The following is a 17,128-nucleotide window of genomic DNA, read 5'->3' as shown; positions in this document are numbered from 1 at the left end:
AGCAGCTATAGAGCTGAGTAAAAAAGTAGATGGCGTTAGGGGAGAGCAGGAGGCAAGAGGGAACATACTTAGGAACACCATATATTGCCGGAGGGATTTGTCAAAGACATGGGGAGAATTTAAGAGGATGCTAGGAAGAACATGGAAATATAAACGCTTTGCTGAGGGGAAGCTGGCACAGAAAGCCACTCTTTATGAGTTCCACAACTCAGAACAACTTATCAAAATGTCTCTCAATTCCAAATTCCAATACTATTTTTACATCACCATTGACCTCAAGCACATTAAAGAGAGAAGTCAGTAGAAAACCTCTAGTTCTGTTCTTTTAATATATGTTAATGTTGGTACAGGATGTAACACCCCATCAGCAGAGTGCTTTTCACTATTATAGTCCATTAGTAACAAAAGCACGTTACTGTTCACATAAGTAGCCAAATAAATATAGCTGAAAGCAAGGTCCTGCAAACTGACAGCACATCAACATACCAAAACCAGAGACATGACTACTAAATGCCAACCTTCCCTGCATGGAAATATCTCGGGGCGGGGGGGGGGAACCAAATAATTTTTCAAACTTTTTTTCCTACAATGCGCATAGAGAGTCATCACCAGTGAAATTCAAAAGCCAGCAGTTCCTTTCTTTAAATAGATTCCGAACGACCCATGGAAGCTGCTTAAGCAGCCTAAGGAAAATTTCAACCATGTGAAAAACACCAAACACAAGAAGTTGGAAATACTGTTACGTGTGCTCCTCTACACCTGCAACAGTGCCAGCCCTCCTGAGTGGTTGCTGGAGGTAACTGGCAAAAATTCTGCTAATGGACTGGTTTTGATAGTGTCCAAGTGAGGATCAGTCTGGCCTGCTAATGTTAGAACTGGGAGTAATGCCAGGACTTCCAGGAGCTGGCCACGGGCTTAGGCTACATTACAAAACCTTCTAATTGGCACCAGTAATGCAGGTGCAGATATGTCTTCCATGGACTGCACTAGTGCCAAAACCTGCCAGCTTTCTTCTGAACTCTTCGCACACAAACCAGCAAGCCTGGCTGGACTATCAAGGTGCATTATTTACTGTTATTTTCCCCTCCTTCTTGAACTTTACTAATAGGAAAGATGCTAAAAGTTGACAATTTATATATCACTATATGCAATATTCTATGCAATGATCAGAAATGACTCAATTAATTTTGAAGATACTTTTAAAATGCACAGGCAACAAATACGATGTTATCAGGATCACCATCAACCCCTTATTTATTTTTGTAGGGTCAAAAATAAGGCTGTGATTCTAGCAACATTTCCATAAGTAAAGGTACACACATGCTTACCATATACCAAAGGCATAGCTTCATGAGCAATTCTTTCAGGAGCGCAGCTACCTTTTACAGGTGACCACTGATTTGCTCACTCCCACTCCCTGCCATTCCCTTGGGCTGTTTCACCACAGCTGTTTATGGCAACACAGAGTCAGATGGGGAAACAGAACCACATTAGTTACCTGACTGCAAGACAGGGAGAGAAGAGAGAGAGGAGGAGAGCTATTTTCAGTTCTCAAAATAGGCCACCACACAGCTGCACAAACAGCTGCACCAGCACAACTGAGAGGTTGCATGGGGACTGAAATGAGTGGCTGTGTAAAAGAATTAGTTAAACTGGCACTGACAGCAATAGAAATGCTTATCAAACTACGGCTTCAGGCAAAATGGTATGGTCTAGATGGGTGATTTCAAAGGATATGACAACATCCAGCTTCTGTGGATTTTTGGGTTTCTTAGGCACCCTTGGAAATCTCATCCTAGACATTCAAAACTAACAGTTTCTTGTTTCAGAATAGAGGAAACAGTTTACTTTTATCCTGTTCTTACTAAAACTGTAACTGCTGCTTTTACTATCTCGCTTTGCTATCCCTATTCAACAGTAAATAAGCAGATTTGCAAACTGCAAAGAGGTCAGTTTCCGACACTGCAATCTTGTAATTGAGGAATCTTAAGGAATAAAAAAGAGGATCACTAACACATCTCCACCGCAAACTGGAATACTGTGTAGAGTTAGCCAACATAGCTTCAAATGAGCTACATTAGCAACTCTATCACAATGGCAGCAGACTCCACATGGACTAATTTAATTGGTTGACTCCTTCCAATAAGCTCCTTTTTAATGCTAATCCAAAGTATTTCTACGTTATACTACAACCTACATACAGTGTAAATTATTTCTTCCCACCCTACCCCTCATCGAATTACAAAAGTCAACATGATCTCGCCTAAGCAAAATTGGCAAAGGATTCTACTTAGTTTAAGAACAAAAATTCCATGTAGGTCCATCAGCAAGTTCAAAAATAAACAAAAAATAATGCTTACATTTACTTATGAATTCTCATACGGGCTCTGATTAATGACCTACACACTTGACTTAGAAGCAACTATACACTGGAATAGAAAAACAACCCATGAACTCCTAGGAACTGATGTGGTTAAAGCAGTTAGAGGTAAATACATGCACTAAAAATGCAAATTTAATAGGAGTGCCCATGCAGACACACTCTACCTACCTTTTGGGAAGGGTTAAGGATTGAGGGTGCACAAGTATGATTTACTTCAGAAAATTAACTCTGGAATTTGAAGCAAACTGAGAACAAATAATACATGTTATCTGTGGTTTTATTCTAAAATCACTTTCATAAAAGACCACCTCTTTCCCATTCAAATTTCTTTTCAATAGGATTACAAATTAATGTTTTGGTATTTCAATTCTATTCTTCTCTATCTGAGTACTACAGCACTGTAATATAAATGCAAATCTGCCTACTACTCTGCCATCTCACAGCAATGATTGTTAATCAGAAGTTTTGGTCTGGGTGTTTCTGAAAGCATCAATGAATATCCTACTACTTAGAGGAATAAACGAAACCCAACCAAGTTATAATTATCTACAAAATTTAGAGGCAGTAGGCTGAAAATGAGAAATGACAGATGTGTATGATTACTGCTGAGATTTCTGTTACTCCCTCCAAATGACTATCACAGAATCATAGAATGGTTTGGGTTCGAAGGGACCTTAAAGCACATCTAGTTCCAACCCCCCTACCATGGGCAGGGACACTTCCCACTAGACCAGGTTGCCCAAAGCCCCATCCAACCTGGCCTTGAACACTTCCAGGCATCCACAACTTCTCTGGGCAACCTGTGCCACTGTCTCACCACTCTCATGGTGAAGAATTTTTCCCTAATATCTAATCTAAATCTACTCTCGTTCAGATTAAAGCCATTCCCCTTGTCCTATCACTACAGGCCTTTGTAAAGAGTTCCTCTGCAGCTCTCTTGGAGGCCCCCTTTAGGTACTGGAAGCTGCTCATGTTGAGCTTCTCATCTACCAACACCCCCACTATGTAAACTGATTCAGTATTTCATATTATTTGGTGGTGTTTTTTTCCTATTACGGCACAACTTCAACCTCTAGCTGCTGAAGGAAGCCAGGTATTTAATTACCTTTCTGTGGCTTTCTAAGCACACAGTTTGAATATTAGGTTTGATGGTGGTGTGCTTTCATCGATAAAAGGTAAAGTGACTACCAAGAAGAAACAACATATTAAAAGAATCAAAGTTCAGTGCATTTTTAATTTTCAACTCACTGCCTAAAAGACACTGTAAAGATAACATTTAACTAATGGAAGTCTTAAGAACATAAAATTTGTTCAAGATGTGAATAAAGAATTCTCTGTCTTAAAGCAGAAGAATGGAAGCACACATATACACACACCTGCTACAAAATCTATTTATACCACTGGATAAAGAAATAGTATTTTCTTGTACTTTGATAAAAGAACTAGTAATCAATGGCCTGACTACTTGCATTAGTGTTACTACAGTAACTATATTTGACTATCCCCTGTTCTTAAAATTGCAGACTTAAAATCAACAGAAGGTAAGACTTTAACAGTGCATTACTGTTTTGCAGAAGTGTATTACTACTCACTAATTCATCAGGAGCTACACTTATCAATACAACATAAGGTTTCATATTCTCTCAAACTTAAAATCTTCTAAATGTCATTGTTCTGCTCAATCTCTTGATCATTAACAACTTTCACAACTTCACATTTAACAAGAAAAAAAACCCAATTAAAAAAAATCCCTTTAAAAGCACTGAAATTTAACAGCATGTAGAAAACCTGCAATCTCATTGTCACATTTTCTCTTTATTCCTTAAGAAGTACATTCAGCTGCCCACAGTTTTTATCCTAAATGCCATGCTGATGTAGCCACTGAAAAAATGAATTCAAGATTTCATATTTCAAAATGGAAAGTATACCTGAATAGCGGTATAAGTAGTTTAATCCTTACCTTTTCCAGATTCCAACAAGATAGAGTAAATATGCTGACGAGCAGGGCGGTAGATAAGTGCCTGTCCAGGAATCTCTGTATCAGATTCATCTTCCAAAGAGTTGCTGCATACAATCTCTCCCTTACTCAGGATATTGAAGATTGTGTAATTTTCAGATTGGACATGCTGTTCTTTAGCTAACTGTTCAAAGAAAGAAGGCAGCATTATCTCCAAAATTAAGGAGGATTACAAAGGAACAAAATGTATTTTCACTGTTGAAGGAAATAGTACTTTCTCTAGCAGTGGAAATGGAGTGAATGGCCAAGGTGGGAACAAGTGCTTTTTCAGGTAACACCAGTATAGTATATTTTCAGATATCTACCTTTCTGGGGACAGGAATCCCCAGGAAACTCATCATTGCCTTTCTTAGCCCCTCCCTGAACTCTTAAAACTTGGGGGGGGGTAATGACAGTTTTTTAGAGAGTAATTATTCTTAAAATGAATCTGAATTCAGACACAGAAAAATGAGCTGCCCTCCTTTAGTCATCTGAAAATGCATGTTCCCTCTTTAAATAGTGACAGAAGGCACAACAAAACCCAAACTTTTATTGCAAGATGAACTACATAAGACAAATCCATTTCTTTATGGAGCTGACTTTGCATAGTATACATTGTGGTGAAACTACAACACTTACACTCACCACACTTTTACTTTGCAATAGCTTTTCCCCAAGAGAAGAAATACAATCTACTCTAGTGAGGAATACCAGGCCTGCAGGCTGTTGCTGAAAAGCAGAACCGTAGCATCACCCAGGATGCATATTAACCATGCACTGCATGCAGATACATCTGGCTACAGCAGCTGGCTACAAGCAGCCTCTGTACCAACAGGGACCGCGGGTCTGAAGCAGCATAGGTGCAGAAGCAATAATGCTACTCTCAGGCAGTGCAGAATTTCAACCAGGAATACTTGTAACTTGGACTGGCCAAGTGCAAAGCCAGACAGATTTTCTACTTCACAACCTCAGACCACAACTATGGGAGTGTACAAACAGCTGAGCTGAGCCAATTTTTCCCATGGGGTACCACTGATAAATTCTCCAGGACCCGTGCCATATGGTGAGCAGGCACAGAATTTCTCTGCTCTCCATTCCCAGCAAGCGTCACCCTATCTGTATTATATGGGTTGTGCCATCCATACAGCTACGTCACTGGAAATTACCAGACCACTGGCCAGCGCCAAATTCACCATCTCTGCAGAAATCCACTATCTGCAAACCTGGGAACTCAGGAGGTCAAAGCTGCAGGCAATCACTGGGTCATTACTGATCAAAACTAATTCTACTGAAATTCTCACATAAGATCTCACATAAAATTTCTTCTCTAGAAGAAATTCTCACATAAAATCAATGATAGGCTTCCATATACAATGCCAATCAACAAAACATTTTTTATAGTCATAAATTAATGGTTGCTCTGGAATAAATACTTCTGCATCCTTAATATATGTAAACAACGTAATCCCTCAAATCTACTTTTGTATAAAACAAAAACCAAATAGTTAAGTATTTCTAAGCATAGTTTGAATGAAGCATTGAACTATTTCATATAAACCACGGTCACAGATATGAGATCATCTGAAAATACTAGTTTGCCAATAATTTACACATCCTTATGTACTGAAAAAATACAAGCTGATTTCAAAAGAATTGCTGTATTCAATGCTGTATCTTGAAAAATATTTTTGATTTACACCTACAGTCAGGTAGAAAGTCACATTCTGTTCAGGGGGAAGCAGGAACGTGTCCTCAAAGTTGGAACTGAGCTGTGTATGTTATTTACATGCAGTTCAGATTATGCGGAAGGTAAGCAGAACTGCATATGGTTTTCAAAATATGAAGCAAAGCACACCCATTACATATACAATATTTAAACACCTGTAACAAAACCAAAAGACAAGTTCACATGTCTACAACTTTGACTGCAATTTCCTTGGCCCAGGAACTGGCTTAACATAGGAATTATGCAGCAAGTGAGGCATTCTTCGGTGGAGTTTCTAAACATTATTATTTTATTACAGCAGTAGCTCAGCATGACACTAGAGAACTGCAAGTCCTCAAATGAAAGATCAAGCCTAGAAATAACGACCACTTGTCATAAAGACCACATGGCCCATTCTCTTAAGGAGTAAGGATATTACCACTATTGTCCTAGCCACAATCCAAGCTAGATAATTACATTCTGGCCAATTTTTCCTTGCACTTCAAGTATAAACAGTATTTTTCAACACCTTATTAAGATGCAGGGTTGGTTTTGGTGTTGGGTTTTTTTTTAATAACATCTTTATTTAACGATTTCAATTGAAAGTGACATGTATTGCATCTATGTGTGGTTAATAAAAACACCCAAATCTATCTGCAGCTTAGCTGAAATGAGTATTGCATAGGTTACAATGTAGTTTTAAAATATTTTTAAGAAAAAAGTTTGTAAATTATAAGATTACTTTAGAGTAATATAAGAAAACAGAAAAAATAATTTCAAAGAAAATGTTCAAGATAACAGACAGAAAAACAAGGTGCTCTATTTGAGGTCTGTAGGGACCTAACAAAACAGGGAGTAACAGATGACTAATATAGGGTCTACAATACACTACCTCATATAGATTTGTTGGTGGCGGGGTTTTTTTGTTTAGCTTTTTTTCTTAATTAAATCTCAGTATGTTACCTTCATTGACAAGAATTTATAGAAATGCACTCTAGACCTCCTACTACTGCATAAACTCTGATGCATGGTAGGTCAGTTTCTATTAGCCAAGTAGGTTACTCTAGCTAATATATCCATTCTCTTAGAATGACCCAATCTCACATACCACTTCTTACTCCAACACGAGAACATCTCTGCCCACATGGGAAGCCATCAGTGAAACTTGCTAGGGTGTCCCTGTCCTTCTAGAATTAACAAGCCCCTCAAAGTGCTTTTGGTTACTTCAGGGACAATAAATCTGAAGGATAATTAACCTGACCCAAAAATCACAAAATACAGATTTATAAGAAGTTTCCTCATCTCCTCCACAAGAGCAATTTCAACTTCTGCATTCTTAGCACAGCTCCTTTTGGTATTTTGACTGCATGTGCCAGGTACAGCCAAGCAGACCACAAAAGAGCTGTAGCTGACCTGTGGATTCTCAAAGTAAAAAGCGTATCATTACATCATGCAATACATGGAAAGTACGTGTCTATACTCAGCTGCAGGCCTATACAGAAGCTGCTCCCCATTATTTGAACTGCTTGATGCTTCAAAAAGAGAGGAACCACTTTTAATTAAATGTGCAGCATCTGCTTTCATGGTGATGCATGTAATAGTTCTAACCATGGCTGTACTTAACAGACAGTAGATTTTACTCAAGCAAATTTCAATCAATAGGTTCGGTGTACTCATTACTGACTTCCACTAAGTAGTCATGGCATCAAGTGACCATGAAGTTTTAAAAAACAAGGTACCTGAAAGATTTCTTTATCTTGACACATGGATGTTTCTTGTTGAAGGGAAAACATCTGGCAATTTGTTACTTTGGGAGGAATCCATGGAGACTGCTGCCCAGGCAAAAGATAGGACTCCACTCCTCTGTAAAGCAATGTCTTGTCTGATCCCAGTGGTAGAATCTCTTCTAAGTGTTTCAGGCCGCTGTATGACCATGGAACTTTTGAGATGTAATTTGCTACAGCAAAAAATATGTTTGTTCTTCTGTTGTAGCTGTTATTCTTATGGGGACTGTTGACTAAACATTTATGCCAAAAGCCTTCCAACAAGTTTTCTGGAACAACATCGTTGCCAAGCAAGCAAGCAAAGAGAGGGAGGTGTGTCAAACTAAGACCCAATGCACGACAAAGATCTTCTCGAGAGTACATAACAGTGACCAGCCTGTCCAAACGGAGCTTCTCAATGGAAAAGTAGGGGCATGTATTATAGATGAGGTAGTCACTATCTTGCCCAAGAATTCCTATGCAGTTATGTTGCAAACCATATGCAGCCACCTCAAAGTCTGCCTCTTGCAATGTGCATACTGTTTTTTGACCGAGTGACTTCAGGGCAAAACGTGCAAAAGTAGGCAAAGCTGAAGGAATCATGAACATTTCTCTCCCTGGTTGTTTCCTGTGAGTCTTGATAAACTGAAATACTCTGGCTATTTCCTTGTTATTCTGCAACCTCCGTTTGACCCACTCATCTCTCTTTTTCGATTCTACCACTCCGTCAAAGAAAAACACCAACTTGATACCAGCTGCTGTAAAAGCTTCAATAAAATTCTCTAAAATGGCAAGGAACTCCCGCCACTGGCCACCACACACCCAGGATTCTGGTGTGTACCAGTATCTAACACAACTCATGGCATCTACTGCAATAACAGGCGGAGAATCAGGATGATCGATGCAATGTTTTTCTGCCATTTCTCTCAGATCTACTGTTCTGCATGCATCAGGGCAAACTCTCGCCATAAATCCCTGCAAACCTTTAATGCCCATGGCTGATCTCTGAAACTCACAGCAGTCTGAAAGAAGAATAAAAACAATATTCTAAATGCAATACTGAGAAACGTAACAGAATTATACAATAAAAAACCCCAAACAAACAAAAGAGCAAAACAAAACAGAAAGCAAACAAACAAAAAACAACAACCAAACAGCATAGAAACTGAACTGTTATTTTTCTGCTTTTGCTGATAGTTTGCTTTGTTGTCCTGGCTTTTAAACAGTTTGAACCAGTTTTCTTCCCATCAACAAACTGGATGTAAGTGCCCATTGACTTTGCCTTTCACTTCTGTTTTTCTATCAGTGAAAACTATAAATATCAAAAGGTTTTCTTCAGTATGACTGAAAAAATTCAGAATAGAATAAAATATAGAAATGTAGGCACTACTAGAAAAACAAGTATAGAAGTAATCAAAAGCCATATAACATCTGAGTGTACAACACAGGAATTAATGGCTTGATTTTCACACTAAGTAGTATACAAATGTCTTTAACTGAAGTCAGTGGGAAAAAAATTAGTAACTTTGGAAATCAGTCCTGTGCCTTGATTGTGCAAATGGTTCAGTTACCATCTGAGCTTACAGGCAGTAGTCCACTGATACGGCACTAGTTGCAATACCCCTACTTCTGCAATGATTTTGGTAGTATCAGTTCTGCTTCGAATCAGAAATTCAATCCACTGTACCATTCTGTCATTTGCAGACATAATTTTCAAGATCTGTTTAAAGAATTAGAGGTTTACCTATATTTTGTGAATCTACAAATCTGGCTATCATTAATAATAAGATTAACGAGTAAGTTAATATATTAAATGGGATTTCTAATACGCACAGCATTTTGAACCAATCTATTTTAAAAGGCACATGCAAACATTAGCTAGACATTAAACAATTACAAATGGAATAAGCTTATTTTCAGTTTGGGAAATATCAAAAGACTGAAGAAGAGAGCGTCTGAATTCTGTGGTAGAACTTGATAGCATACCAAATGAACCAATCACGTGTTCTGTAGAGAAAGTTGTGGGATAAAATGAAAACGTTGATGACCTCCATTTTTATTTCTAGAAATCACAACACAAGTTTGGCATAACCTCTACCACAGATGTGCTCCTCCTGCTACTACAGCATCAGTCTCCTCTACCACAGCACTATTTTATTTTAAAGGACCTTCCAGTGAAAAACAGAAGTAACAAGCTCCATCAAGCTTTGTTTTCTTCTTTATTCTCAGAAAACATTTTGGGCTTATTTTGATTTTACTTGAAAGTCAAAACCTTTTCTCAGCTAAACAGTGATGAATTTCACTGTTTTAATTAAACAGGTAAGATTTTTCCTGGTTTTCACACTATGAGTTTCTGACATTTCAAGAACAGATTGTCTCCGGAGTGTTACATTACAAGACACACACTTACTGTTTTCAGAAATGAAAAAAAAAAAAAAAAAAAGAGAAGCTTGAATTCATAAAAGTATTATGAATTGATAGCTTTTCAAGGTATTCCTGAGTCTGCAGAGGTTAAATAACTAATTATCTCCAGATGCACTTTCTGCATACCACCCTCTTTAAACACAGAATCATAGAATAGTTTGGGTTGGAAGGGACCTTTAAAAGGTCATCCAGTTCAACCCCCAATGCAACGAGCAAGGACATCTTCAACTAGATCATGTTGCCCAGAGCCCTGTCCAGCCTCACCTTGAATGTTTCCAGGGATGAGACATCCAGCAGCAATGTGGGCAATCTGTTCCAGTGCTTCTCATCATAAAAAAAATGCCTTCCTTATACAATGCAATATGAAATAAATACAAAATAAAGCTGAGATCATACAGCAGACCTCACTGTTATAAAATCAGAAATAAATGTGTATGAACCTACTTCATAGCTGCACACGGATACAAAGTAGGGCCCTGCCCTCTACTATGTTACTTTCAGCGTTACCTGGGTGTCCTTAAGGCTCCAGACATTTGCTTTTCCAGGAAAGCTGCACCTCTAATTCAAAATAGTTTTGAGCGCTGGTAGGCTATTGGGTTTTATTATTTTCCATGGAGACCTAACAATGAGGGTGAAGGCCATCATGTTTCAGACATTAACACATGCTGTCAGATTAAATGGTCTGAGGTCACCACACAGATGCTGTGTCCGAGCAAACTTTAGTTATGATTCTGTCCGTAGTGGCAACACAACTTGAGCAATAAGTGCGGTAAACTACTACCAGCTGTAAGTTACTAAACAGTTACTTAGTTACTATACTGTAGTAAGTGGAAACATTTTTCCACCTCCTCACACCTGTATTTGAAGCACTCCTCTTGCCTAACAATTTAAACAAGTCTATGATACAGATTATCAGGGGAAAAAAAAAAATCCATTCTAGTTTAGCTTAATCAAGTTCACATCCAAACAATACGCAAGCATCTTGGCCACTACTAGCATTTTAATATTGCTATCAAACACACTGAAAGCATAATAAAAATTAAAGAGTGGGGAAGGGGGGGAGTTTTCTCCACAAACCAAAATGACCAAAAACGTTCCTTCGCACCCGTGGTTTTATTTGGAGAGATGACCCCCACAACAGCTCATGATAACACTAGATTTCACCTCGTCAGCCAGCAACCATCACGACACAAAGTTTACTACACCCATGGTAACACACAGCACTGCGAAGAGCTGTTAGCAGCAACAGCAGTAACAGCTTCAGCCCTCACAAGCTCCCACAGCACAAGGGACAAGGAGCAAAGCCCTCCGCGCCGGGCCCGCAGTCCCGCTGCCTTGAAGGGCCGGTACCGGCCGTCTTACAAGGGAGGGCCGAGGCCTGCACCGGGCGAGGCCACGCAGCACCAGGGCCAGGCTGCGAGCTAGAACCGGGGCTCCGGCCGCCCCCACCGCCCACAAGCCGCCCCCCCGCTTCCCCCAGGCCCGCACTGCCCGCCCGTTAAGCACCCGTCCGCCCCGTCCCCACGGCACCCCGGCACTGACCCGAGCCGACGCTTCCGCTTCCCGCGGGGTGGGGCCGCGCATGCGCCGGGTGGCGGTGCGGGGCCGACCTGGCCTGTCGGCAGCAGGCTATAGGTGCCACCGGTACCGCCGCCGCCGCTGCTGTGCCGGTAGCCGTGCCCCCCCTCCCCCCCCCCCGCCGCCCCGCCCGGGCCAGGTGGCTGCAGCGGGCCCCACCGCACGGCAGCGGTGCGGGGCCAGGGGGCCGGGGTGGTTTGAGCCCCGCCCGCGGCCTGGAGTCCTGCTGCTTCGTACGGCCGCAATAGGGCCGGAGGGGCCGTTGTACCCCGAAGGAGCCGGGGCCGGGCGGGCGGCGCACGGGGGGAGATGAAAGCGTCGCGCAGTGACTCGGGGAACTCCCGAGTCGTACAGCGGAGGTTAATGTGGCCCCGTGGCGCCCGCATTGGGTAAACAAAGCGGCCTCGGCAGCCGGGGGCTTGGCTTGGGTTTGCTCGGCCCTCGCCGCTGGAGGGGAGCCCCGTTTCCCCCGGGGCACCGGCCTGGCTGCAGGCGTGCGGGGACCATGACCCGCTTCCACCCCGCCAGCAACAGGTGTGGGGACCTGAATAACTCCACATCTTCTCCGGGGGGGCAGAGGGACCCGGGGGAGCCGGTGGGGGTTTAGATCAGATGTTATTGCCGGTGAAAAATTAAACAGAGCGGTGCTCTGGGGAGCGCAGATTAATATATTTGGTGACTCGGCGTGCACAAAGCCTCACCATTGTAGCCGTGTCTGAATGCCTGTGAATAGGATGGAGCATATGTGGCCTGTCACCGCAGGTGCCCACATCTGTTCGTCTCCGGGCAGATGCTCTCAGAAAAGGGGAGAGCATTTCCAAAAGCCCGGGCCCGCCCCGTCCATACCCATCCTCTTTCTCATAATCACCTTCTGCAGAGGAGTTTCTGCCCCCACCTTCTCCCTCCCCTCCTCCTTTCCTTCACACGGAGAGATGAGGAAAGAAATGAAAACTACTCAAATTGGAAGTGGCTTGGAAAGCCCTGGAAACATACACTCAAATTGCTGCCTCCACCCCCAGAGTTTATTAGCAGCAGGTTTTGCGCAGCGACAAGATGTGTGTACTGTGCCAAGGGGGCTGCGGGCCACAGGGGAGCAGAAAACCCCTTCACGCGTGAAAGGCAGTACAGGACAGCGGCACGCTGGGCTGGTGTCGCAGCATGAGAGGGGCTTGCGCAGCTACTCTCTGGAATGGTGGTTTACAGCTACAGTGGTAGAGTTCTGGCTGAAGATGATGATTAATAAAACCAGGGAAAAGAGAAGAGGGGTTTTCCCTATGAGAACTGGTGAACGCAGTGAATATTGCTACCAAGGTTGGTAGCAGAAGGGAATCTTTCCAACCATCCAGTGAAATCTCATGGCTGGAATACAAAACATTTTTCTGAGAAATGCCGTCACGTTTTTCATTCCATGTATATGACAGGAGCCCGACCGCTCGCCCTTTCTGCCCTGTGACACCCTGGCCAAGACAAGGCAGACCTCTGCGTTGCACAGGGCTATGCCAGGCTTCCCCAAGGGGGTGATGGGTGCTGGGGCAGAGGGTAGATCTCGGGATCACGGAAGGAATGCAGACGCGGTCCGTGGCTTCTAGCATGGAGAAGATCGCGAGTGTCCTCGGAGTTCCAAGGGAGGCAAAGAGATCCCCAGAACACGAGGCCGCGCTGCTCCCCGGCGGGGCGCGGGTGATGGGAGCGTTTGAATCGCTGCATCCCGGAGCAGAGACCGGGGCGGGAGGGGGGCAGGCGGCAGGATCGCCCGGCCCGGGGCACCCACGAGAGGCTTCGGGGGAGGGTACTGTTCCTGACCGGGGGGAGCAAGGCGGGGGAAGCCTCCTTCCCCCGAGCCCCTGCTGTCCCATCGTCGCCGGGAGGCCCCACGGCTCTGCCCCCCCCGGGCGGGCGGTGCTCCGCTGCTCCGAGAGCAACGGCAGTTTACGCACACGAGTGACCAATTTTATCCCTCGTAGTTTCCCACGAAGAAAATCCCGTCGGAAGCAAGCCAGGGAGCAAACCCAAACAAACAAGTAGCGCAGGGGAACGGGGCCGGGGGAACGGGGGGGATCTCGCTTTCTCCTCGTGCGCAATCAGTAAAACACATATAGGGGCCGCTTCGGGATTTGCCCAGGGAAGGGTTGGAGAGCAGCTGGCTGCGGTAATCTCCTCGGGAGACAAAGGAATGCTCCGTCCCAGGATCACAGGTAAACACACAACCATTGTCATGAAAATGAGGGGCTAGGATAGGGCCGGAGCAGATGATTTGCGATTTGAAAAAGGGGGCTGGGGAGGGGGGGAGGGAAGGCCCAGAGCTGCTTATCTATCATCTGGCCTCGCTGTGTGCCAGCTGAGCCACGCGACTGCCCTTTCTTATTCTAATCAGCACATGCCTTTGCAACTTTGGGCTAACCTACACGCTAAACTTCTTAATCCCCCTCCCCGCACACGGCAAGGCCGGCGCAGCTCCCCTCCGGCACCTCCGCGCCCCCCGCCCGCCCGACTCGGGTCGGGTTGGGGCGCTCGGTGGCGGGGCCCCGGGCAGAACCCGCATCCCGGGCACGCCGCCGAGCCCGGGGCCGGAGGGGGAGACAGAGCCCCGGCCCGGCGGTGCCCCGCCTGCTCAGCCCTGCCCTGCCCTCCCCTCCCCTGCCCTGCCATCCCGTCCCATCCCGTCCCGGGGGGACAGGTGAAGGGGGCGTGCGGGGAGGGCAGCGGCGGAGGGGCAGCCGCGCACACATACCTCCGTAGGGACTATAGACCTAATTAAAATATTATGCACACTCGGCTACACATAGCTCCACACGTACACGTCCCTCCGCCGGCGCACCGTTCGCCATATGCCCGGAGCCCTCCGTCCCGGGAAAAATCAGGGTTGCGCGCCAGCGATGGCAGCGCTTCGCCCTAATTAACACACACACGCACATCCTTTTGAAGTGACTTTTCCCATCATCTGGCTCGCTTAGAAATAAAGGCCGCGGCTGACGGGGCGCTCTCGGCCGCGGTGCTGCGCGGCGGGACCGTAAATCCCCCCCGCCCGCGGCAGAGGCGGGGGGTGGTTGCGGGGACGGTATCGATTAGGTTAGGGAGGGAGAGCACAATACCGCACCCGCCCCACTGAATCGCTGCCACCCGTGGCCGGGCCCGCCGCATTCCGGCCGTGCGGGGTCACCGCACCCCGCCCCCGGGGTTCCCGCCGCCGTTCTCTCCGGCGGGGCGGGCGCGGCCGGGCCTCGGGCGTCGGTGTGGGAGCGATCGCCCGTCCCCGTGCGCGGGGGTCGGTGTCGGTGCGCGGTTAGCAGCGCCGGGGCGGCGCGGGGGGCGACGGGCGAGCGCGGTGCGGAGACACGCGGTTGGGAACGAAAAAGCGCCATTTGGTTGGGAGCAGATGGCTGGCTGGGGGGCTGATCGCGTCTAAAGGCGTGTCATCCCCCTTCAGCGAGAATCCCTAAGGGCTCCCCTTGTCTTCGAAATCAATGAAAATTAAAGTGCAGAGAATGGATGAATAGTTGGACCTCGAGTCCCTCCTTTGTTCGCCTCAGCTACTGGTGGGCAGGAGTTAAACTACAACAGCCTCCTATAGAAACACTTAAGTTAAACAGTCTCCCCGTTAGCCCAGCATCTGAAAGAGAGAGGGAGAGGGGGGAAAAAAGCAGAAAAAGGAGCTTTCTGCTTGATTTCCCCAATACAGAATCGCGTGGCATAAATTAAGCCGGAGAAGAATGAGCGCCGTGGGCAGGATCCTGCCGGCTCTCACGGCGCCTTTCAGTCACGCTCAGCAGCGGTAATCGAGAAATCTGTGCCACGTCAATTTAACAAATACCCGGTACCGAAGGGGGGTTGTTAAGGATTTGGGGGCAAGTTTTTTCGGGTTGGTTTTTTTTTTCCCCCCCCTCCCTATCGCTGGGTTAAAGCCCTCGCGCGTGTAACTTTTTATTTCCAGGTTTTTAAAGCAAGGGGATGCTGATGGACCAACTTTCTATCTCTCGCAGATTAAAAGATCCGCGGTGATACATCATTTCTCGCCCCATCGACGGGCTACCCCCAAATATCAAGCCCCCCCCTCGACCACACTCGCTTAGTAACTCATATACGAAGTCATATTTTCCCCCCTCTCTTTCCCTTTCCCGGGGATAACGCCGCAGCCAAATTTGCGAAGCAGCGGCAAGCCACTTGCGAAGATGCTGACGCTAGGTGGCAAAAGTAATGTACGGTTCAATCCGGCGTTGCTGCCGGGTGTCGTGTGTGTGTGTCCCGGTCCCCGTCGCAGCAGAGGATGGGCATCGCGGCGGGGGGGGGGCGGCCGGTCCGCCTGGACCCGCCGCCTTCCCCTCGCCCTCGCACGGTGCCTGCGGGATCGCTGCTCCCCTCTCTGCCTAGGTAAAAACTCCAGGGTGGGGGGGAAACCCCAAACGCAAACACCAACATTCCTGTACATTTAAGCTTTCGCTTAAGCGTCGAGGGGAGGAGAGAGGGGAGAAGAGTACCTGTATGTAAGCGGCTTGTTCGCCCAAAATTAGATGTAAAGGACGCACACGTTGAGTTGCAAAAGTCTGGGTGCTTGTTAAAGTATCGAGGGTACCTGCTCGGGTTTGGGGTAGGTGCCACCAACCCCCAGTAAATGAACGTGGGTAGCTACAGTCCTGAACAGTCAAGAAGAGCTGGGCTGAATGAACTCATTAGTGATTTTCTTTTAATTGGTATTACCCAATGCGTTTACTTTAAGAAGTCTTTAAGATTTTTTTTTTCTAGCGCATTGTAAGATAATTTGTGATCAAGACATCTGCTTCAATGAAAGTCACATTTTGCCATGCAAATGCACGTTTCAACCCAATAAAGTCTCCATAATAAGGCTTTTAGCACGGCATACCTACAGTGAGGTTATTGTGGCCAAATCCTCTCCTTTCGCACACAAGCTTAATCTGCGCTGAAATGATCTGTTACAATTAAAATGACATTTACAGAGACAGTTACACCTTGCATCCTAATGAATCCGCCTGCGCCTACCGAAGGTGTTTAAACAGGGGGGCCCGAGCAAAATGAAAACCCCCGCTTGGAGCGACGTGCCAGCGTCGCCCTCCAACTTTTATCCGCTGCTTCCACCCAGCATTAAGAAACTGCTCAAATGGTCATCATCTTTATCCCTCGTTCACCGTACCAGTGTACTCCTTTCCACGTTTTGAAGATCAAAATAAAAGTTCTAGTATGTGATGGATATGTAAAAAAATAATGATAAGGTGCCGGTTTGTGTAAAGTTGTGGGTTTGGTGGGGGTATTTTTCTTTTTTTTTT

General features: G+C 45.4%; 1 protein-coding gene across 7 annotated transcripts in view; it reads right to left on the bottom strand.

The window, feature by feature from the left end:
* Positions 1–11,951, bottom strand: part of FAM120B (family with sequence similarity 120B) — a 55,941-nt gene extending 43,990 nt beyond the window's left edge. For 2 of the 7 annotated variants that reach the window (XM_030500133.1, XM_030500134.1), the window contains exons 1-2: positions 7,824–9,161; positions 4,344–4,524 (exon numbers count right to left, since the gene is read on the bottom strand). In XM_030500133.1, the coding sequence (XP_030355993.1) occupies positions 4,344–4,524; positions 7,824–8,843 (1,201 nt within the window). In that variant the 5' untranslated portion in view covers positions 8,844–9,161. Of the gene's footprint in view, positions 1–4,343; positions 4,525–7,823; positions 9,162–9,534; positions 9,952–10,535; positions 11,713–11,813 lie in introns of those variants that run through there. The other 5 variants (XM_030500132.1, XM_030500128.1, XM_030500131.1 and 2 more) reach the window with 5 other exon arrangements.
* Positions 11,952–17,128: the final 5,177 nt, after the last annotated feature.

The sequence above is a fragment of the Strigops habroptila genome, chromosome 10 (assembly GCF_004027225.2).
Source record: "Strigops habroptila isolate Jane chromosome 10, bStrHab1.2.pri, whole genome shotgun sequence".
Lineage (NCBI taxonomy): Eukaryota > Metazoa > Chordata > Aves > Psittaciformes > Psittacidae > Strigops > Strigops habroptila.
Note: the sequence above shows the minus strand (reverse complement) of the source record. Positions and strands in the feature narration are given on the sequence as shown.